We start from the raw sequence: 24406 nt of genomic DNA, 5'->3' as shown, positions 1-24406 counted from the left end.
TCCACAAATGGTGAAAACGAGTGGCCAGTCAACCACAAATTACCCCAAGAGTGCAGTGACGACTCATCCAAAAGGTCACAACAGACCCTACAACATTGAAAGAACTGCAGGCTTCACTTGCCTCAGTTAAAGGGACACTGTCACCTGAATTTGGAGGGAACAATCTTCAGCCATGGAGGTGGGGTTTGGGGGTTTTTGATTCACCCTTTCCTTACCCGCTGGCTGCATGCTGGCTGCAATATTGGATTGAAGTTCATTCTCTGTCCTCTGTAGTACATGCCTGCACAAGGCAATCTTGCCTTGCGCAGGCGTGTACTATGGAGGACAGAGAATGAACTTCAATCCAATATTGCAGCCAGCATGCAGCCAGCGGGTAAGGAAAGGGTGAATCAAACACCCAAAAACCCCGCCTCCGTGGCTGAAGATTGTTCCCTCCAAATTCAGGTGACAGTGTCCCTTTAAGGTCAGCATTCATGGCTCCACCATACGAAAGACTGGGAAAAATGGCCTGCTTTGCAGAGGTCCAAGATGAAAACCACTGCTGAGCAATAAGAACATAAAGGCTTGTATTGTATTAGTATTGCCAGAAAACCTCTTGATGATCCCGAAGACTTTTGTAAGAATACTCTGTGGACTGACAAGACTACAGTTGAACTTTTGGAAGGTGTATGTCCCACTACATCTGGCGTAGAAGTAAGTCAATGTGGTGAAATGTTTGTGTGTGTGTATATGTATATGTGTATATATATATATATATATATATATATATATATATATATATATATATATATATACACACCATTATATATATATATATATATATATATATATATATATATATATATACCATTATACACACACAGTGGACTATGTATAGATTTATTGTGTCACTGGCAAATGTAACATCTGTCTTGAAAGCTACAAGTCGCACCTAGGTGTTAATATGTACTTCCCTGTTATGATGCGGTGGTCTAGGAGCAACATGGAACAAGCTCTGAAGGAAGTAGTAACTGTACTGACCGCAGTCCCTAAGCTCAACAACACTAGAAGTAGCCGTGGAATGCTCCTAACTCTCCCTAGGCATCTCGTCACAGCCTAAGAGCTAACTACCCCTAAAGACAGAAGCAGGAAAACTATCTTGCCTCAGAGAAAATCCCCAAAGGATAGATTAGCCCCCCACAAATAATGACTGAGTGGAGAGGAAAAAGACATACACAGAATGAAACCAGGATGAGCACAGGAGGCCAGTCTAGCTTGATAGATAGGACAGGATGGAATACTGTGCGGTCAGTATAAAACACTACAAAAATCCACGCAGAGTTTACAAAAAAAATCTCCACACCTGACTAAAGGTGTGGAGGGTAAATCTGCTTCCCAGAGCTTCCAGCAAGACAGAATTAATTCATACTGATAACGCTGGACAAACATAGAAAGCACTGAACGGATAAGTCCACAATCTGTGAACAGAAAAGCGCAAGCAAAAACTTAGCTTTGCTGAACTGGTCAGGATAACAGGGAAATCCAAAGAGATGTGAATCCAGCCAGGAACCATTTACAAGTGGCACTGGCTGAAGGAACAGCCAGGCCTAAATAGCCGAGCAGAAGAGACGATAAGTGGAGGCAGCTGATGACAGCTAACTCCAAGGAGCAGCCATACCACTTGAAACCACAAGAGGGAGCCCAAGAGCAGAACTCACAAAAGTGCCACTTACAACCACCGGAGGGAGCCCAAGAGCGGAATTCACAACAGTACCCCCCCCTTGAGGAGGGGTCACCGAACCCTCAACAGAGCTCCCAGGCAGATCAGGACGAGCCAAATGAAAAGCACGAACCAAATCGGTGGCATGGACATCGGAGGCAAGAACCCAAGAATTATCCTCCTGGCCATAACCCTTCCACTTGACAAGATACTGAAGCCTCCGCCTCGAAAAACGAGAATCCAAAATCTTTTCAACATCACATTCCAACTCTCCCTCAACCAACACCGGGGCAGGAGGGTCAACCGAGGGAACAACGGGCACCACATATCTCCGCAACAAAGATCTATGGAAAACATTATGAATGGCAAAAGAGGCTGGAAGAGCCAAACGAAAAGACACCGGATTAATAATTTCAGAAATTTTATAAGGACCAATAAACCGAGGCTTAAACTTAGGGGAAGAAACCTTCATAGGAACATGACGAGAAGACAACCAAACCAAATCCCCCACACGAAGCCGGGGACCAACACACCGACGGCGGTTAGCAAAACGTTGAGCCCTTTCCTGAGACAACGTCAAATTGTCCACCACATGAGTCCAAATCTGCTGCAGCCTGTCTACCACAGAATCAACACCAGGACAATCAGAAGGCTCAACCTGCCCAGAAGAAAAACGAGGATGAAAACCAAAATTACAAAAGAAAGGTGAAACCAAAGTAGCCAAACTAGCCCGATTTATTAAGGGCAAACTCGGCCAACGGCATGAAAGACACCCAATCATCCTGATCAGCAGACACAAAGCATCTCAAATAGGTCTCCAAGGTCTGATTAGTTCGCTCAGTTTGGCCATTAGTCGGAGGATGAAACGCCGAAGAAAAAGACAAATCAATGCCCATCCTAGCACAAAAGGCCCGCCAAAATCTAGAGACAAACTGAGAACCTCTGTCAGAGACAATATTCTCCAGAATGCCATGCAGACGAACCACATGCTGAAAAAATAATGGAACGAGATCTGAGGAGGAAGGCAACTTAGGCAAAGGTACCAGATGGACCATTTTAGAGAACCGGTCACAAACAACCTAGATAACAGACATCTTCTGGGAAACAGGAAGATCCAAAATAAAATCCATGGAAATATGCGTCCAGGGCCTCTCAGGGACCGGCAAAGGCAAAAGCAACCCACTAGCGCGGGAACAGCAAGGCTTGGCCCGGGCACAAGTCCCACAGGACTGCACAAAAGCACGCACATCGCGCGGCAAGGAAGGCCACCAAAAGGACCTAGCAACCAAATCTCTGGTACCAAAAATCCCAGGATGACCAGCCAACACTGAACAATGAACCTCAGAAATAACCTTACTTGTCCATCTATCAGGAACAAACAGCTTCCCCACTGGACAGCGGTCAGGCCTATCAGCCTGAAATTCCTGAAGCACCCGCCGCAAATCAGGGGAGATGGCAGAAAGAATCACCCCCTCCTTAAGAATGCCAAACGGCTCAAGGACTCCAGGAGAATCAGGCAAAAAACTCCTAGAGAGAGCATCAGCCTTAACATTCTTAGATCCCGGAAGATACGAGACCACAAAATCAAAACTGGAGGAAAACAGGGACCATCGAGCCTGTCTAGGATTCAGCCGCTTGGCCGACTCGAGTTAAATCAGATTCTTCTGATCGGTCAGGACCACAACGCGGTGTTTAGCTCCCTCAAGCCAATGTCGCCACTCCTCAAACGCCTACTTCATAGCCAACAACTCCCGATTGCCGACATCATAATTGCGTTCCGCAGGCGAAAACTTTCTGGAAAAAAAAAAGCACACGGTTTCATCAAAGAACCATCAGACTCCCTCTGAGACAAAACGGCCCCTGCCCCAATCTCAGAAGCGTCAACCTCAACCTGAAAAGGAAGAGAAACATCCGGCTGACGCAACACAGGGGCAGAAGTAAATCGGCGTTTAAGCTCCTGAAAGGCCTCAACAGCCTCAGAGGACCAATTCGTCACATCAGCGCCTTTCTTCGTCAAATCAGTAAGGGGCTTAACCACACTGGAAAAGTTGGCAATGAAACGGCGATAGAAATTAGCAAAGCCCAAAAATGTTTGAAGGCCCTTCACAGATGTGGGTTGGATCCAGTCATGAATAGCTTGGACCTTAACAGGATCCATTTCTATAGATGAGGGAGAAAAAATAAAACCCAAAAAAGAGACCTTCTGAACTCCGAATAGGCACTTAGACCCCTTCACAAACAAAGCATTATCACGAAGGATCTGGAACACCATCCGGACCTGCTTAACATGAGACTCCCAATCATCGGAAAAAATCAAAATATCCAAATATACGACCATGAATTTATCAAGATAATTGCGGAAAATATCATGCATGAAAGACTGGAACACAGATGGAGCTAATGCTCCAAATGGAGCCCAAATGGAATCACAAGATATTCAAAATGGCCTTCGGGCGTATTAAATGCAGTTTTCCATTCGTCACCCTGTTTAATACGAACAAGATTATATGCCCCTCCGAGGTCAATCTTAGTAAACCAACTAGCCCCCTTAATCTGAGCAAACAAATCAGTAAGCAAAGGCAAGGGGTATTGGAATTTGACAGTGATCTTATTAAGAAGACGATAATACAGGGTCTCAAGGAGCCATCCTTCTTAGCAACAAAAAAGAAACCCGCTCCCAATGGTGACGAAGAGGGCCGAATATGCCCCTTCTCCAAAGACTCCTTAACATATCTCCGCATGACGGCATGCTCTGGCACAGACAGATTGAAAAGTCGGCCCTTAGGGAACTTGCAACCAGGAATCAAGTTAATAGCACAATCACAGTCCCTGTGCGGAGGAAGGGAACTGGACTTGGGCTCATCAAATACATCCTGGAAATCCGACAAAAACTCAGGGACCTCAGAAGAGGGGGAAGAGGAAATTGACATCAAAGGAACGTCACTATGTACCCCTTGACAACCCCAACTAGTCACCGACATAGTTTTCCAATCCAGCACCGGATTATGTTCCTGTAACCATGGAAAACCCAGTACAACAACATCATGCAGGTTATGCAACACCAGAAAACGGCAATCTTCCTGATGTGCTGGAGCCATGTACATAGTCACCTGTGTCCAGTACTGAGGTTTATCCTTGGCCAAGGGTGTAGCATCAATACCCCTCAAAGGAATAGGGCTCTGTAAAGGCTGCAAGGAAAAACCACAGCGCCTGGCGAATTCTAAGTCCATTAAGTTCAGGGCAGCGCCTGAATCCACAAATGCCATGACAGAAAAGGACGACAATGAGCAAATCAGGGTCACAGATAAGAGAAATTTAGGCTGTATAGTACTAATGGTAACAGACCTAGCGACTCTCTTAGTACGCTTAGGGCAATCAGAGATAACATGAGCAGAATCACCACAGTAAAAACACAGCCTATTCTGACGTCTGAATTCCTGCCGTTCTGTTCTAGTCAAAATCCTATCACATTGCATAGGTTCTGGACTCTGCTGAGAGGATACTGCCATATGGTGCACAGCTTTGCGCTCGCGCAGACGCCGATCGATCTGAATGGCTAGAGACATAGATTCGCTCAAACCGGCAGGCGTAGGAAAGCCCACCATAACATTATTATTATTATTTATTGTTATAGCGCCATTTATTCCATGGCGCTTTACATGTGAGGAGGGGTATACATAATAAAAACAAGTACAATAATCTTAAACAATACAAGTCATAACTGGTACAGGAGGAATGAGGACCCTACCCGCGAAGGCTCACAATCTACAAGGGATGGGTGAGAATACAGTAGGTGAGGGTAGAGCTGGTCATGCAGCGGTTTGGTCGATCGGTGGTTACTGCAGGTTGTAGGCTTGTCTGAAGAGGTGGGTCTCCAGGTTCTTTTTGAAGGTTTCGATGGTAGGCGAGAGTCTGATGTGTTGTGGTAGAGGGTTCCAGAGTAGGGGTGATGCGCGAGAGAAATCTTGTATATGATTGTGGGAAGAGGAGATAAGAGGGGAGTAGAGAAGGAGATCTTGTGAGGATCGGAGGTTGCAGGTAGGTAAGTACCGGGAGACGAGGTCACAGATGTATGGAGGACACAGGTTGTGGGTGGCTTTGTACGTCATGGTAAGGGTTTTGTAGTGGAGTCTCTGGGCAATGGGGAGCCAGTGAAGGGATTGACAGAGGGGAGAGACCGGGGAATAGCGGGGGGACAGGTGGATTAGTCGGGCAGCAGAGTTTAGAATAGATGGGAGGGGTGCGAGAGTGTTAGAGGGGAGGCCACAGAGCAGGAGGTTGCAGTAGTCAAGGCGAGAGATGATGAGGGCATGGACTAGGGTTTTTGCAGATTCATGGTTGAGGAATGAACGGATTCGTGAAATATTTTTGAGTTGAAAGCGGCAGGAAGTGGAAAGGGCTTGGATATGTTGTTTGAAGGAGAGATCAGCGTCAAGGATTACCCCGAGGCAGCGAGCTTGTGGGACTGGGGAGAGTGGGCAGCCATTTACTGTAATGGATAGGTTCGTTGGGGGGGTCGCGTGAGATGGGGAAAAGATGATGAATTCGGTTTTATCCATGTTAAGTTTTAAAAATCTAGTGGAGAAGAAGGATGAAATAGCAGACAGACATTGAGGGATTCTGGTTAGAAGGGAGGTGATATCTGGTCCAGAGATGTAGATCTGTGTGTCGTCAGCGTAGAGGTGATACTGAAAGCCATGAGATTCTATGAGCTGTCCCAGGCCAAAGGTGTAAATGGAGAAGAGCAAGGGCCCAAGAACTGAACCTTGTGGGACTTCGACAGATAAGTGGCGAGGTGAGGAGGTGGTGTGTGAGTGGGAGACGCTGAATGTCCTGTCTGTTAGGTATGATGAGATCCAGGATAGGGCCAAGTCTGCGATGCCAAGGGATGAGAGGGTTTGTAATAATAGGGAATGGTCCACTGTGTCAAAGGCAGCCGACAGGTCGAGGAGGAGGAGGATAGAGTAGTGTCGCTTGCTCTTGGCGGTTAAGAGGTCATTGGTGACTTTAGTTAGGGCAGTTTCGGTGGAATGGTGTGACCGGAAGCCAGATTGTAGGCGGTCAAAGAGGGAGCAAGAAGAGAGATGGGAGGACAGTTCAAGGTAAATGTGTTGTTCCAGTAGTTTGGAGGCATAGGGGAGAAGTGATATAGGGCGATAGCTAGATACAGAGGATGGGTCAAGAGAGGGCTTTTTGAGGATTGGTGTGATGGAGGCATGTTTAAAGCTTGAGGGGAAAACACCAGTTGTTAGTGATAGGTTGAAGAGATGGGTTAGGGTTGGGATGAAGACTGTGGTGAGGTTTGGGATGAGGTGGGATGGGAGTGGGTCAAGTGCACAGGTGGTGAGATGCGATCTTGAGAGTAGAGTGGAGAGTCGATATTCTGTAATGGTGGAGAAGTTGGTTTTGGAGGTGGAGGGCTGGGAAATCGGGAGGAAGGGCTCTGGGGGTTGTTGACCAAAACTGTCTCTAATAACATCTTTAAGGGCTTCAGAAAGACCTTTTCTGAAAATAGCAGCCAGAGCCTCTTCATTCCATTTAGTGAGCACAGACCATTTTCTAAATTTCTGGCAGTATAACTCTGCTGCTTCCTGACCTTGACACAAGGCCAACAGGGTTTTTTCTGCATGATCCACAGAATTAGGTTCGTCATACAATAATCCGAGCGCTTGAAAAAATGCATCAACATTCAATAATGCCGGATCCCCGGTTTCAAGAGAAAAAGCCCAGTCTTGAGGGTCACCACGCAGCAAGGATATGATGATTTTTACTTACTGAATGGGATCACCTGAAGAACGGGGTTTCAAAGCAAAAAACAATCTGCAGTTATTTTTAAAGTTCAAAAACTTGGATCTGTCCCCAAAAAACAAATCAGGAGTAGGAATTCTAGGCTCTAAAGCCGGAGTCTGGACAACAAAGTCCTAGATACTCTGTACTCTTGCAGCAAGTTGATCCACACGAGAAAACAAACCCTGAACATCCATGCCAAAGCATATATCCTGAACCACCCAGATATCAAGAGGAAAAAAAAGACAAACCAGAGCACAGAAAAAAAAATGGTTCAGAACTTTCTTTTCCTTCTTTTGAGATGCATTTAATTCATTTTTGGCCACTTGTACTGTTATGATGCGGTGGTCTAGGAGCAACATGGAACAAGCTCTGAAGGAAGTGGTAACTGTACTGACCGCAGTCCCTAAGCTCAACACAACACTAGAAGTAGCCGTGGAATGCTCCTAACTCTCCCTAGGCAGACAAAAGCAGGAAAACTATCTTGCCTCAAAGGATAGATTAGCCCCCCACAAATAATGACTGAGTGGAGAGGAAAAAGACATACACAGAATGAAACCAGGATGAGCACAGGAGGCCAGTCTAGCTTGATAGATAGGACAGGATGGAATACTGTGCGGTCAGTATAAAACACTACAAAAATCCACGCAGAGTTTACAAAAAAAATCTCCACACCTGACTAAAGGTGTGGAGGGTAAATCTGCTTCCCAGAGCTTCCAGCAACACAGAATTAATTCATACTGATAACGCTGGTCAAACATAGAATGCACTGAACGGATAAGTCCACAATCTGTGAACAGAAAAGCGCAAGCAAAAACTTAGCTTTGCTGAACTGGTCAGTATAACAGGGAAATCCAAAGAGATGTGAATCCAACCAGGAACCATTTACAAGTGGCACTGGCTGAAGGAACAGCCAGGCCTAAATAGCTGAGCAGAAGAGACGATAAGTGGAGGCAGCTGATGACAGCTAACTTCAAGGAGCAGCCATACCACTTGAAACCACAAGAGGGAGCCCAAGAGCAGAACTCACAAAAGTGCCACTTACAACAACCGGAGGGAGCCCAAGAGCGGAATTCACAACACTTCCCTAAGACAAGTAGACCTCTGTCTCCAAATCTCACCAGGGGGTCTAGCTGGGGCCAAGAAGAAAGGAAACATTTGACACCTCCTACCTCTTGGAGGGGAGATGTTAATTGCGGCCTGATGGTATCTATCCTTGAGAACCTTTACACAGGGTGTCTCAAGAGAAAAATAAAATATTCATTAGTAGTGCGGCCATGGCCGAATCAAAAAGCCAGCAATTATGATACTAACCTGAGGGGGCGGTCTAGAAACATGACCTCCAGACCAAGCTATAAATTAAGGCTGTATACAGAGAATTGTGTTCACATAATGGGGGCAGCCTGAGTAGCTGGTGTGATCCAATCTACATTCGTCCTACCCTCAGGGAGCAGAAAGCAACTACCAGTTAGATAATTTCTGTAAGTTTTCTCCTGTTATTTTATACTGTTTTGCATAAGTTGTATGTCTCTTTATTATCATATTTTTATACCTTTTTCTTACTGTAAGCACTGAACTTTTTGTATTAAAGTATAAAACTAACAAGTTGAACCTTTGTCTGTTCTAAAAGAATCCATAGCCTGAGGTGTGCGAGCCTTATCAGTGATAGACATTATTAGTATTAATATTTCCGGGATTCATCGCCCGTGTATTCGGTGAGTGGTGGCAGCGTGTCTGAGCGGGTGTGTGGCCTGGGTCGGTGTGTGATTTATGCTCCCATTACAGCATAGGACAGAGGTTGAATGCTGTACTGAGAGAGGGGAGATGGATAACCCTTACAGGCACAACCCAAGTCACGTGCTGAGAGCGGGCAGGTGGCGAATTAGTTACACCACGGAGTAGGGATCCGTGACAGTCAACATTTCAGAAAAGGAACATCATACCAACAGTAAAATGTGGTGGTGGTAGTGTGATGGTCTGGGGCTGTTTTGCTGCTTCAAGGACCTGGAAGACGTGCTGTGGTAAATGGAACCATGAATTCTGCTGTCTACCAAAAAATCCAAATGTCCAGCCATATGTTCATGAACTCAAGCTGAAGCACACTTGGGTTATTCAGCAGGTTAATGATCCAAAACACATGAGCAAGTCCTCGTCGGAATGGCTTAAGAAAAACAAAATCAAGACTTCAGAGTGGCCTACTCAAAATCCTGACCTTAAACCAATTGAGATGATGTGGCATGACCTTAAAATTGCAATTCATGCTCGGAAACACTCCAATGCGGCTGTATTACAACAATTCTGCAAAGATGAATGGGCCAAAATTCCTCCAGAGCATTGCCAGTTATCGCAAACGCTTGATTGCAGTTGTAAATGTTAAGGGTGGCCCAACCAGTTATTAGGTTTAGGGGGCAATCAATTTTTCACACAGCCCTGTAGGTTTGGATTTCTTTTTCCCTTAATAGTAAAGACCTTCATTTAAAAATTACATTTTGTGTTTATCTTTGCCTAATATTTAAATCTGTTGATCTGAAACATTTAAGTGTGACAAACATGCAAAAGAACAGGAAATTAGGAATGGGGCAAACACTTTTTCTGTATGTAAAGTCTCTGTTTATAACATCTGACAATTAAGTTTAAGGGGTATTCATTTTAAAGGGAACATGTCACCCCCAAAATCGAAGGTGAGCTAAGCCCACCGGCATCAGGGGCTTATCTACAGCATTTTGTAATGCTGTAGATAAGCCCCCGATGTATCCTGAAAGATGCAAAAAAGAGGTTAGATTATACTCACCCAGGGGCGGTCGGCTGCGGGTCAGGTCCGGGGCCTCCCATCTTCTTACGATGACGTCCTCCTATTATCTTCACGCTGCGGGAAAGGTCAGAGAGGCCAGACGCCTGCGCAATGCAGTACTTTGCTCTGCCCTCAACAGGGCAGACAAAGTATGCCTGCGCTAGAGCCGCAGCGTGAAGACAAGAGGACGTCATCATAAGAAGATGGGAGGCCTCGGACCGCGACGCCCATCGGACCAGAATCGCAGCTGGACCGCCCCTGGGTGAGTATAATCTAACCTCTTTTTCTCATTTTTCAGGATACATCGGGGGCTTATCTACAGCATTACAGAATGCTGTAGATAAGCCCCTGATACCGGTGGGCTTGGCTCACCTTCGATTTTGGGGGTGACAGGTTCCCTTTAAGAAAAGTGGACCTCAAACGTAATATAACAAATAGAGCAAGTATTCATCCTCCCTGGGTCCAGTACCGGTTCTCCGCTACTTGTCTAGTCTCAGGCTTCGATTCATCAAAGCTTTTGCTAGAAATCCAGTGTAAATTGCTTTCAAAAGTCGAATTTTTCGCGCAATATGTAACTGCAAAAATTGTAACTTTTGGTGTTTTTCACAGCAGTTTTGCTCAGCTCAACCAAAGTGGGTGTAGCTGGGGTGGGACGCCACAGCTCCTCTAATTCATGACTGGCTGTGGCGTTCCTGTAGTCCAAAGTCTTCCTCCAATCCCCAACTGGAGTATGATTGGTGGCAGGTAATACAGGGGTGCACACCACTTATTAGACATTCCTGATTCATTAAGACTACGTTCCCACAATCTTTTGGTGAGTTTTTGATGATGTAGAATTTCTGCACCTTAAGTAAATTTTAAGTTACTTGCGTTTTTTTTTATTGAGTTTTTCACATGCGATTTTGACAGTGCGTTTTTTTTGTCTCTTTTTGGGATGTCATGTCTTATATACAGCTGCTTTGTTTTTGATACTTCCTGGTATTCGACTTTGACAAAACTTTTTTGTTATTCCGAGGTGTGGATTACATGCTTTTTTTATGCATTTCCACTGAAGAAATGCACTAAAACCTCACTTATGTTTTTTACCTGCGTATTTTCCGCATCTAATGCAAGTCTATGAGACAATCACACAACACTCGGCGTACCCGCAAGACAAATTATGTTGCAGTTCTGAAACGCGCACCGCAGGTCTGTTTACACCAGTGTTCCCCAACTCCGGTCCTCGAGAGCCACCAACAGGTCATGTTTCCAGGATTTCCTTAGTATTGCACAGGTGATTGAATGCTTGCCTGGCCAGGTGATGCAATTATCACCTGTGCAATACAAAGGAGATCCTGAAACCATGACCTTGTTGGTGGCTCTCGAGGACCGGAGTTGGGGAACATTGGTTTACACTGAGTAAACAAGAATCACAGCGGGCAAGAGATTTCTACAAATCCCAACCACTTTGCTGGAACTGCAAGATGCTGCGTTTTGGCTGCAGCCATAATGCACACTGTTCATGTGATGTCACTGGTGCATCAGTGGAGAACCAGTGATGGGCGTGAAGTGAGTGAGCGAGTACCTACTCTGATTATTATGTATAGAAAAGTTTGGTGATCACTTTTGCAAAAATAGGAAGCTCCTTTAATTTTAAAAGTTGTTTGAATCTAAAAAGTATTAACTACTATATTGTGATTTCTGTTCTTGTACCCATTCTTGTATAAGCTGATGAGCTATTGCAAACTTTGGAGGAACCCAGACTGGCAAAGTTCCATCTGGTAATTTAGAAGGCAACATCTTTACTCCCAGAGCTTCAATCACTTCTTCCAGAGTGAACCATCTGGCTTCTTCTATTTCATCTTTGTTGATATTGAGCTGTTAGAGATAAATTGATCACATCAGCATCAACCATGTTTGACAATTTATGGGACAGTCAATCACAAATACCTCTACCATTTATAATTATTAAAGGGTTATTCTCAAGTTGTCTCTTAAGCAGCACACCGCTACCCAGTCTCCTCACTTCCCAGTTTGTGGCAGAGCGTGCTCCCCTCCCTGAGTGACAGTTCTGGTGAGCAGCAGAGCTGTAGTAATAGTAGGGCTGAATGTGCTACAGCAGAACTTGTGCTGAGCTTAATAGTTGTCAGTGGTTTGTTTTGATTCTATACTTACATCACTTTATTGCACAGAGATAACAGGGTACTTGAACAATTACGCAGCTTCGGAATAGCCATGATTTGGGAGAACTGCTCTGGGAGAAGCTGATGTTGCAAGCTAGTGATTTTGCAAGATTTGTAACAGCAGCGGGTCAGGAGCTTTAAGGCAGGTGAGAAGATAACTGTAAAGAAATGTATGGCCTGGAGAGAGCTGACTGGGATATCAGGAGTTAACCTATCTCCTGGAATGTGTAGCTACTGTGCACAGTAGGCCAGTGTCTGTGCAGGCACAGGTGGCCAATCTCCAAGAAAACTTGCTGTACACTATATAAGATAAAAATTCTCATTTGAAGGTAATAACAGCAAGTAAAAAAATCAAGCCAGTTACAAAGTTACTTATTTTTATGCTGTATAACTTATTAATTAAAGCACTGTAATAACTTGAGAATACACCTTTAAGCATTTTGGGGACTGCTTTTCAAGGAAACTTGCACTGTTGTAGAAATGGATACAAAACAATGTGGTCACACTCAGGGCTGTGGAGTTGGTAAAAAAATTAACTGACAAACTCCTAACATACATAATAAATTGGGTTCAGTGCAGGATGTGCTGTAAATGTTTTCATAAGAACTTGTGAAAGTTATGAAATATCCTATAAACGTCTGTTCTGTTCCTGATCTAAGGATCTTGGCTTTCAGTGGAGATGAATCTGTGCTGCACTTTATGTACATGCTCAGTAGTGAGGCAGTGCTGTGGAGTCAGGAAAATTGAGGAGTCAAGCGTCGGTGGTTTGGCTTACTGACTCCACAGCTCTGTCACACTATGCATCACCAGTAAAATCACAAGTAACACATTCAATGGCATATTTTCATAAAAATAAGGCCTTATTCAGACATTTGTTGTTCTCACATATGAGAAAAATGGACAGATTATTTTGATTGCACTTTGGTTAGAGTGTGGTCTATGTGTCATCCCTTTTTCTCATACGTGGAGAAAAAAAAAAGTTTCTCCACAAACTGCTATGTGATAGTCCGTGAAAATCTGACCACACTCGGATGCCATCCATTCATGGATTTTTCCATGAACCAATAGCCTTGCATTGCTGACTTTGAATCTATCCTCAGATTGAAAAAACAATTGGTCCTTGAAAAACCATGGACATGTGAGTAGCCCATACACATACAAGTGCTATCTGAGGAAACAATGGATAGCACTTGTATGTGAAAATCGGACAACGAAATGAGACCTGAGACAGTTGGTACCTCATCATCCTTGGCTGTGGCCTGACATGCCAGCATTAGTGAACTGCTAGGAAATGGCCAGTGCTGGGATCCAGAATATCTGACAGTATCCACCACCAAACCAACTTCTTCTGCTACTTCCCTCCGAATTGTCTCCTCCAAAGTCTCCCCTAAGTTTTGGAAGAAGCCAACCAAGAGTGAGAATTTTGATTTTAGAAGAATATCTGCTTAAAACTAAGACCAATATTTCACTTTTAAATACACGGTTTCATCTTGTTAAGATGTAGGGCTTGACGTTCATTTTGTACTTGACGTTCTTAAGACAGTCCAGGCCACTTTTGCCAAAATAGGCAGAGTATCGATTAGGCATAGCTAAGCAAGCCCTTCTATAAAATATCCACAAATAGTCAATACTTGACTCTGCAAAGGATGAAATTTGAGGCAAATACACACCAGAATCAAAAGCAAAATATGCAGAGAGCATATGCGAATTTTGCTGCAAGTTTTTCTACCGATAGGCTGTGTAAAAATATGTAGCAAATGTGCTTAAATATAAACATACCCTAGGGGTGGGGTATTTACAGTAGATGCACCCCTGACATGACCAGTCATTACAGTGAGACCAACAGACTTCATCTGGACTCAATTAGTAATCCTCTGTGATGTTCATCTTTTCAGAGGGGCATAAGATCAGAGTCAGCGAAGATCTTGTGCCCCTCTAAGATGCAAAAGGTACACAAGGGAACTCTAGATGAACTCCAATTGTCTAATTGTAATAAATGGCTCCGTCAGGGGCACATCTGAACCACGTTTTTCAGAAATTAAGATTGAAGCCCCAGATGGATGCCATCACAAAAAAGCTCACACTTTGCTTTTTATTCACTAAGGCCCCTTTCACACATCAGTTTTTTGCCATCAGTCGCAATCCGTCAAATTTTGAAAAAATGCCGCCGGATCCGTTTTTTTTCTCATAGACTTGTATTAGCGACGGATGGCCTCACGTTCCATTCGTCATTCGCCAGATCCGTCGAAAATTGTTTGTCCGGTGGCCGGAGACAACGGACAAAGTAAAGTTTTTTGTGTCCATCGAAAAAACGGACAGTGACGGATCCGTTGCCGTCCATTGTTTGCTAGAATGGAAGCCTATGGCGTCATATCCATCAAATCATAGAATCCAGCGACGGATTCCATTTTTTTAAACTGAGCATGTTTCGAATCCAATTAGCCAGATTCACTAGTCGGAACCGTCGCATCAGTTTTTCACAATCGGCGATGGATCCGTCGAGCCAACGGATTGTGACTGACAGCAAAAAAACTGATGTGTGAAAGGGGCCTAATCCATCCTAATTATGGATGTAGAGGTTCTCATAACTTACCTACTGATCCCAGTCCTCCCCGGATTACAGCACCACTGGCCTGTGTCTCCTGAAACATGACGAGCCGATCACACAGGATTTTACATGTGGATTGGAAGGCATTTTCCCATTGTAAATCTATGCAGCCTCGTCCTGAATCTCATAGACTTATCCTAGGAAAGCCGCACAGCTCCACACACTAGATGCTGTGTGAGTCAGCAAAGCTGTAGAACGCTCACGTGGGACTAGAGCGGCGCTGGAAACTGAGGAACACGGCCATTGTTAATTATGTTAATTCGATTATGCACTTTCTTCTTTAAATACTATGTATAGGTACCGTAATAATGAGTTGATGTAACATGGCAACAGAAAAGTGCTTATAGCAAATGAATTCACGTTTGCATTTAGCACAATGGCATCAGTCCCATAAATGTGTCAATTAGCTAAAAAATCTGAGCTATATAATGACTATGTATTGTGAATATTATGTAACTGCTTACCAATCTCACAGAAGCCCGCCAGCGCAGTGTACATCCCGGCTGGGAAGGTCTTCTGATGAACAAGCAGGCATCGGTTTTTGCTGGAGACAAGTGTAATAACTACTGGCGACACCTAGTGCATTATAAAATACATTGATATTTTTTTTTTATCATCCACAAGAGGTAGATAAAACAGAAGAAATGTGGATTACAAGTATTGAGTCCATTCACCGACTCACGTAGCAGAGATCTGACCTACGTTCCTAGCTTGGTATGCCTATGGGCAACAAGCCCATGTCATGGACATTGGATGGAGATGTCTTATACGTCCACGCAGTGGCAGTTTCCTTGTCAGCTGGCGTCCATTCACTTTACCTATACATTTGCAAAATACAGCAGACTAAATGCTGCATGAATTACAAGGGGCCAGAACCACTATAGAAATAATGTTAACAGAAAGATCATTGATGAAAAATGTAAAGAAAATCCTAGGAATTTAATTTCGAGACAAACAATACAGCAGAAATCCTTTCGTGGTAATGTGTTAATGTTTATGTCAATCAAAGGGAGTGGAGTGTGAGACCTCTGTGTGTATCTTATGCAATCCATGCATCCACATCAATCAAGCCAGGAGGACGCCAGCAGCAAGGAATGAGGAGACACCGAGAAAATAAAAAAAGACGCCCATCGGCCCGGACCACGGCAGAAGTATAAACAGCCTTGGATTAGTATCCCTGGATTACCATCGAAGATTGTGTTAATGGAAAATATATTACACTAATTTAACCTTCCTTTCTCTAGGATTGAATTACAGAGCATAATTAGAAATTTGCTGGATACCGAACAACTTCTGTATATGTGCGGGCTCAGTGGGAGTTTTTTATGGTAGTATCCGCATACTTGGCAATGTCACTATGCTTTACAGAAGATATTCTGTATTATACTTGTTAAAAATGTGTTCTAGATTACTGGTTTGGAAGGGAGTATTTATTCTATTTCTGCTTGGGTATGGGGTATATTCGGGGGAATGTTACCCTGTGGTTGTAATCGTCTGTAAAATGTTTAATAAAAAATTATCTGATTTAAAAAAAAAAGTATATACAGCGGGTGAAATAAGCATTGAACTAGTCACCAATTTTATAAGTAAAGGTACTACTGACATGAAATTCTCACCAGATGTCGGTAACAATCCATCCAATCCACACAGGCAAAGAATAATGAGAAATGGAACAGGGAAAACGTATTGAAAACATTAGGAAAGAGATGTGCAAAAAGCCATGGAAAGTCATGTGATTCCTCAATTTAGCTCCCAGTATAGTAAAGGGCAGGGGTATTTAGACATACAATTTTTGAATAATATAATTGGATAATGAAACCAGAAATGACGTAACAATTCTTGTAACTTACATGCGGGTAGTAGATCAATCCATTAGCATGGCACACACGGTTACTCCCGGACACGTTCTTCTGGGTTGGCTTTCCTGATTTGCTGCAGTATTGGTGACAGTCATGCCAACGTAGAAGGGATTGTGCCTAGAGCAGAGAAGCAATAGATGGAAAAGCAGGGTTTGTTCTGTTTCCCACACAAGTTTTGATCTACCTTTTGACCTTTTCTGTGCAGTTCTGCAGGGTGATCTCATAGGGTATGTTTCCACGGTCAGGAAACGCTGCGTGTTTCACGCTGCGTACAGCAGCAGCGTCAAACACGCAGCGTCCAGATGTTATAGTATAGTGGAGGGGATTTTATGAAATCCCGTCTCCACTATGCGTTAAAAGACGCCTGTGGCAGACCCACGTAAACGGACATGCTGCAAGTCTTTGATGCGCTTGCGTGGTTCAGACTGCGCATGTCCAGGAACTGATTGAGACACGCCCTCCTGGAAATATCGAACGCATGCACATAAACGCCAACGCAGGAAAAAAACGCATACAAACGCATGCACAAACAGCGGTTTTTTTTGCTGTCATGCGTAAGATGATGCAGATAAAAAACGCTGCAGATGAATGCGTTTGCATGCATTTTTGTATGCGGATGATACGCTGCGGACTCAAACGCTAATGTGAACCTCGCCTTACAGCGAGAACTGCCGTGCACGTGATCAGCTGATTGTGAGAACGCTGCAGTGTAGGTGATCGCTGGAGAGTTATCTCCGGCAATCATCTACAAGCTCTGCTATGTCTGGATGTCAGGGATCCAGATGTAGCAGAGCTAGACTCGTCGTGGGACACTCGTTATTAAGGACTGCGTCGGATACAGGGAGTATACTGTTGGTTTATTTTTTTTGTTCAGAAGATCGATGGCTTCGCTTGGATTACCAGTGTAATAAAGATGGAAAAACTGTGTGGTGTTTTATTTTTTATTTCATAAAAATACTTCGTTCTGCATGTGTGTGTGTTTTATTAACCCCTTACCAACTATAGGATTAGTAATGGTAGGAGTCTCATTGACACCTCTCCATTACTAAGCCTGCTTAATGCCACCTTACAAAGGTGACATTAACCCTTTATTACCCCATATCCCACCGCCACAGGGGAGTGGAAAGAGAGACTAAGCGCCGGAATTGGTGCACCTTACAGATGCAATATTTCTGGGGTAGCTGGGAGCTGGTATTTGTAGCCGGGGGAGGGGGGGGGGAGCAATATCCATGGCCCCTCTCTAGGCTATGAATATCAGCCCGCAGCTGTCTGCATAGCCTTTCTGGCTATAAATTATAGGGGGATCCGACGGCATTTTTTGGGGGGAGGGGGGGCTAAATATACAGCTGTGGGCGGATATTCATAGCCTGGGAAGCTCCATTGGTATTAACCCCTTCCCAGGCTACAAACATCGGTCCGCCAGTCACTGGCTTACCCTCTCTGGTGCAGAAAATTGTGCGGGAGCCCACGCTATTTTTTTTTTAATTAAACATACTGCATTTAAGACCGGGGTCACACTTGCGAGAAACTCGAACGAGTCTCACACCTCAATACTCGGCACTTAGGACCGGAGAATTCAGCTGTATAGAAATACATGCAGCCGCACACTCCGGTCCAGAGTGCCGGCAGCAGTGTCGGGTATTGAGCTGCGAGACTCGTGGGAGTTTCTCGCAAGTGTGACCCCTGGCCTAACGCAGATTTCGTGTTTGTGTGTCTTTATTTAATGCCGGGATCACACGCGAGAAACTCGGATGAGTCTCGCATCTTAATACCCAGCACTGCTGCCATCACTCGGGAGCGGAGCGTGCGGCTGCATAGAAATACATGCAGCCGCACGCGCAGCTCCTGAGTGCCGGTGGTAGTGCCGGGTATTGATGTGCAAGTTTCTCGCATGTGTGATCCCAGCCTAAGTCTTTATGCACCATTGTATTATGTTTATTACTAAACATCGGGCTTGGTATTATCTATCTATCGTATCTATCTATTGATATATCTATCGATCGATCTATCGATAGATAATAGATCGATAGCTCTATCGATAGATATATTGATAGCTAGATAATGGATAGATATCTAATAGATAGATCTATCTATTGTCTATGTATATGTATCTATCTATCTATCTGTGTGTGTATTCTTCAATGGAGTATGTAAAAGAAGAGGTTGGACAATTCTTTTTTTTTTGTATATCTTTATTTAGCTTACAAAAACACAAATCCGCATGAAAAAAAACACATGGAAAACACATACAAAACGCAGGTGACCTGCCAGTGAACTCCGATGCGGATTTGGTGCAGATTTTACCTGCATCAAATCCTGAGCAAATACTGAGCCATTCCTGACCGTGGAAACATACCCATACAGATGTGGGAGCTGTAGTACGTCACTGTTGGTTCTAGAAAGTTTGGGTGTTAGAGGGGAACCGGCCCCTTCATCTCTCCCGTCCACCCTTACGCACTGTGAGGCAGTGACCGATGTCACATGTGAGGGTCACTATGTGTCCCCCCCAGGATGCGCACGGAGGCGTATTAAGGTCGTGGGAGTGCACTGCAGACACAGGCATAGCTGTGATTGCAATGCAAAATAAAAGTAAGTGTTGCTCTTGAACAAGCTATTTGTCCAAGGCAAATTTAAGAAAACCTGCTCTGGGCTTTTATTTTTTAAACGGACTACAGAATGGTAGTGGGGCAGTCCGTTTCCTTCCCGGCCGGGTTTTCCATGTGGCCCACGGACACAGGTTCCTTGTAAAAGCCCCTGAAGCAGAGGGTTGGGTGTGCCAGTTTGGTTTTGCAAGCAGGCAGAGCAGACGACTTGGCAGAACACTACCTGTATGAGGCAACATGGGGCCAAGCGAAGCCAAAAGGCCTGGCAACCCTCAGCGTACACGGTGGTGCAGTCGCCCACGGCAATAGGTCTCAGATGTGTGGACTGTTTTGTTTCCCGGCTGCGATCCGGAGGATACCGTGTGCTGTGTATTTATGCGAGTTGGACATTAAAATAAGTTTTGCTTTGAACTTTGCTGAGTCACTGCCTCATCACTGCACAGGGTGGATACCGCTGCACTACAACATACACTACAATCCAGAATAAACGTAAGAGGTTTAGCTTTAAAAAAGTGATGGCATATTGCTAAAATACAATGACATAAGTCGCACCCCCAAGGACCGTTACAACAATGGGATTTTTACCTTTCAACTTTTTGTACAAATACAAACTTGCTATGAAAAATAGAACAAAATCAGCAGGTACTCACCCTCCCCGAGTCCAACACCATGATCTCCTGATTGAGTATAAGCCAGACTGGTGACATCACGTCTATCACTGATCTCAAACATTCTACCGATGTTGGCAGCACATGTTGCGGAGCTCAATGATAGGCTACACTGCTGTACACGTAATGACACAGCAAACATTAAAGGGGATTTCCAGGAATTTCAGAATATAGCATGTATGTAGGTGTCACGCTCAGGTCAGGAGAGCCGACTGCCAGTCTGAGGATTGCTATTCTTGTACAAGTAATACGGCCTTCTGACTGCACCCAATCACTGAGATCGGCATAAAGGGGTGGGCGGGATTATAGGTGAGGCTAGGGGTGAATATTCATTTTGGATTTACATACGCTTGACTAGTTACCATCACTGACGCTGGCACTAGGGGGTGGGCATGTGTTTAGGCGTGAATATTTCCATTTGATTTACATACCGTTGACTAGCCAGTGTGCGACTATGAATTATCCAGAGCTTACGGCAAGAGAACCGGGCAACGTACAGCAAGAAAAATGACATATTCTGAAAGGGCTGCCCAAGCCGTATTCCAGGATACTATTAGTATGCTATGCAGATTCTCTTTAAACATCAGGAGATCAGTAAAAGTTTATCGATTGGTGGTCCTATCATGTTGTCAGTCTGTCCATGTAAACAGGTGTATACACTGGGAAAGCAGCACCACACCACACAATAGATGCCCTGTGAGCCGGCAACACTGCAGAGCATCAACATTTCAATGTCATAAAGAAAATGCTATTATCGCAACTTGAGATGGATCAACTGTACCGCAGATGCCCAAATGAAGAACTGGAAGAACAACATGTACAACCCCTTGAAAATTCTGATCCAATCCAGCAACTAGAGCGCACTGCAGCTGATCTGAAACAGAAGATCTTAGATAAACTAAATACCATCGGTACCAAAGATTGACTGCCAAGGCTCAGCAAAGAAACACCACCAGACAGTATGCTAGAAGGTGCCAATAGAGCATTTGCATCAATATCTACCACCATCATAACTCAAACTAATAGATTGATCTATGCTACTGCCTCAGCAATCATGGAAATGCTTGGCTATACAACTAGCAAGAACAGCAGAAGTACATGCCCCCTTGGAAAAGAAGACTGGAGACAAAGATCGAGGTGATACGAAGGGAACTCAGCCAACTAACAGAAATACAGAAGGGTGTAAAGATCAAGAATAAGACCAAGCTGGAGACGTACAAAGGCCTGACCCCAACTGAAGCCCTAGAGACTGCTAAACAAAGGCTCACAGCACTCACTGCAAGACTAGAGAGATACACTTAGGAAGCTGAGGCCAAGAAGGTAAAATGCTCTGTTCTCCAAAGTACTACCCAAGGTGTACTCCCTACTACAGAGTAACGGCACAAAGGCAGCAACTCCACCATTAGCAGAGACTGAATAATACTGGAGGGACATATGGGAGAAGGAAAAAACACACAACGCCAGTGCAATGTGGCTGCAAGATTTGGGAATGAAACACAGCAACCACCTAGAGCAAGAACCAGTCACCATTACAGAAGCAGACATCCAATAGCGAGTCAAAAACATGAAGAGCTGGACAGCACCTGGCCCAGACATGATCCACACCTATTGGCTAAAGAAATTAACAGCAGTACATGAACGCATGGCAAAGCAGAAGAACCAACTGCTAGAAGCAGGCCACCACCCAGCTTGATTAACACAAGGAAGAACAGTTCTGATCATGAAGTATCCTCACAAGGGAACAGTTCTGACCATCTACCGCCCAATAGTCTGCCTTACAACAACATAGAAACTCCTGTCTGGCATCATAGTCACCAAGCTACAGAACCATATGAACCAGTACATGAATCCAGCTCAGAAAGGCATTAGGAACTACACCAGAGGCTCCAAGCACCAGCTCCTAGTAGATAGAGCAGTCGCTCAAGATCCAGACAGACCAATCTCAGCACAGTCTGAATTGACTACAGGAAAGCCTATGACTCAATGCCACACACATGGATCTGTGAATGCTTGGCTCTCTACAAAGTCAATAGGAAATTAATAACCTTCCTCAGAAACTCGATGGGGCTATGGAGAGCAACATTGGAAGTCAACTCAAGACAACTAGCATAAGTGACCATCAAATGCGGCATATACCAAGGTGATGCACTGTCACTATTGCTGTTCTGCATAGGCTTGAACCCCGTCAGTCAGATAATTACAGAGTCTGCTATGGATACAAGTTCAAGAGTGGAAGAGCCATCAGCCACCTCCTCTACATAGATGACATCAAGCTATACGCGAAAAACGAACGCGACATCAATTCTATTATACACCTGACAAGGATCTACAGCGAAGACATCGGGATGTCCTTCAGACTGGAGAAGTGCGGCCGGTTGGTAATAAAGATAATATAAGGTAGTCAAGACTGAGTGAGGGGAATTACCAGAAGGGCACATAGCAGATGTACAGACATACTACAAGTACCTCGGCATCCCACAGGGATACGGTAACCATGATGAAGAGGCAAGGAAAGCAGCAAAATCCAAATACCATCAAAGGGTAAGACAGGTCCTGAAGAGCCAACTCAATGGGAAGAATAAAATGTGCACCATTAATACATATGCCCTGACAGTCATCAGATACCCTGCTGGCATAGTGTACTGGCCAAAAGAAGAAATGGAAGCTGCAAATGTGAAGACACGAAAGCTCCTCACAATGCATGGAGGTCTCCACCCTAAGTATAACACCAAAGATAGTATACCAACAGAAAGGAGGGTGGGTGAGGCTTGATAAGCTTCCAAACCACCGTCACTGATGAAACACGGAATATCCAGGAATACCGTATACACTCGAGTATAAGCTGACCCGAGTATATGCCGTGGGACCTAATTTTGCCACGGAAAACTGGGTAAGCTTATTGACTCGAGTATAAGCCAGGTATGTATTGTATTGTCCCCTCATCCCTATACCGGTATGCGTGGTTCCCCCCATCCTGTCCTGCTCTGTGTGGCTCCCCCTGTTGTATGCATGGCTCCCTCGTCCCATCCTTGTATGTATGGCTCCCCCTGTCGCATCCTTGTATGCATGGTTCCCCTGGTCCCATCCTTGTATGCTCGGCTCCCCCGGTCCCACCCTTGTACGCTCGGCTCCCCCCGGTCCCATCCTTGTATGCTCGGCTCCCCCGGTCACATCCTTGCATGCTCGGCTACCCCGGTCCCATCCTTGTATGCGTGGCTCCCCTGGTCCCCATCCTTGTATGCATGGATCCCCCGTCCTCCCCCATCATACTCACCCTACTCGCTCCGTCGCTGAATGTCCCTGCATCTCCATTGTCCCAGCGCGGCAGTTCTTCCTGTGCTGAGCGGTCACGTGGTACTGCTCATTAAGGTCATAAATATGCGCTTCACGCCTATGGGAGTGGAGTCGCGTCCATATTCATGACCTTAGTGAGCGGTACCACATGACCACTGAGCACAAAAACAGGAAAGAGCTGCTGGCGCCGGGTCACAGATGCAGGGACGAAGATGCAGCGACAAAGGGTGACTATTGATGTCTTGTGGAAGCCGACGGCTGCAGATGGCACTGTGCTACAGCCGCCGGCTCCCCGCTGGCTTTCTGGACCATGACTCGTGTATAACCAGAGGGGGGTGTTTACAGCACAAAAAAAGTGCGGAAAATCTTGGCTTATACACGAGTATATACGATACATCAGAAAAATGGCACCAAAAGATGAGATGCTGAAAGAAAGCCTAAGGCAGCAACAAAAACAGATCTGAGAGGAAGAACAGGAACATGAAACGCCATGGCAAGACAAGCTGCTGCATGGGATGTACCATTGACAGATAATTGAGGTGGCTGACATGGAGCAATCCTACCAATGGCAGGAGAAAGCTGGACTCCGAGACAGCATAGAGGCACTAATTATAGAGGCACAAGAGCAAGCACTAAGTACCAGATCCATAGAAGCTGGAATCTACCACACAAGACAAGACCCAAGGTGCAGACTATTATCATTTATTTTTTATTATTCCATGGTGCTTTACATGTGAGGAGGGGTATACATAGTAAAAACAAGTACAATAATCATAAACCACACAAATTGTATGAATTGTACAGGAGGAGAGACAACCCTGCCCACGAAGGCTCACAATCTACAAGGCTATGCAAAGAAACCTCAGAAACAGTCCAACACATAGTGGATGGATGCAAAATGCAATCAGACACAGCGTATACCGAATGTCATGGTT

The 24406-nt window shown here is 44.7% G+C and overlaps 1 protein-coding gene across 3 annotated transcripts in view; it reads right to left on the bottom strand.

Moving 5' to 3' along the window:
- Window positions 1-11876: 11876 nt before the first annotated feature.
- Window positions 11877-24406, bottom strand: part of NUDT13 (nudix hydrolase 13) — a 132058-nt gene continuing 119528 nt past the window's right edge. For all 3 annotated transcript variants that reach the window (XM_069753339.1, XM_069753336.1, XM_069753338.1), the window contains exons 6-9: window positions 16898-17023; window positions 15512-15623; window positions 13678-13826; window positions 11877-12134 (exon numbers count right to left, since the gene is read on the bottom strand). In XM_069753339.1, coding sequence (XP_069609440.1) covers window positions 11937-12134; window positions 13678-13826; window positions 15512-15623; window positions 16898-17023 — 585 coding nt within the window. In that variant the 3' untranslated portion in view covers window positions 11877-11936. The remainder of the gene's footprint in view (window positions 12135-13677; window positions 13827-15511; window positions 15624-16897; window positions 17024-24406) is intronic.

Source organism: Ranitomeya imitator, chromosome 2, assembly GCF_032444005.1.
Source record: "Ranitomeya imitator isolate aRanImi1 chromosome 2, aRanImi1.pri, whole genome shotgun sequence".
In the NCBI taxonomy this organism is placed as follows: Eukaryota; Metazoa; Chordata; class Amphibia; order Anura; family Dendrobatidae; genus Ranitomeya; species Ranitomeya imitator.
Note: the sequence above shows the minus strand (reverse complement) of the source record. Positions and strands in the feature narration are given on the sequence as shown.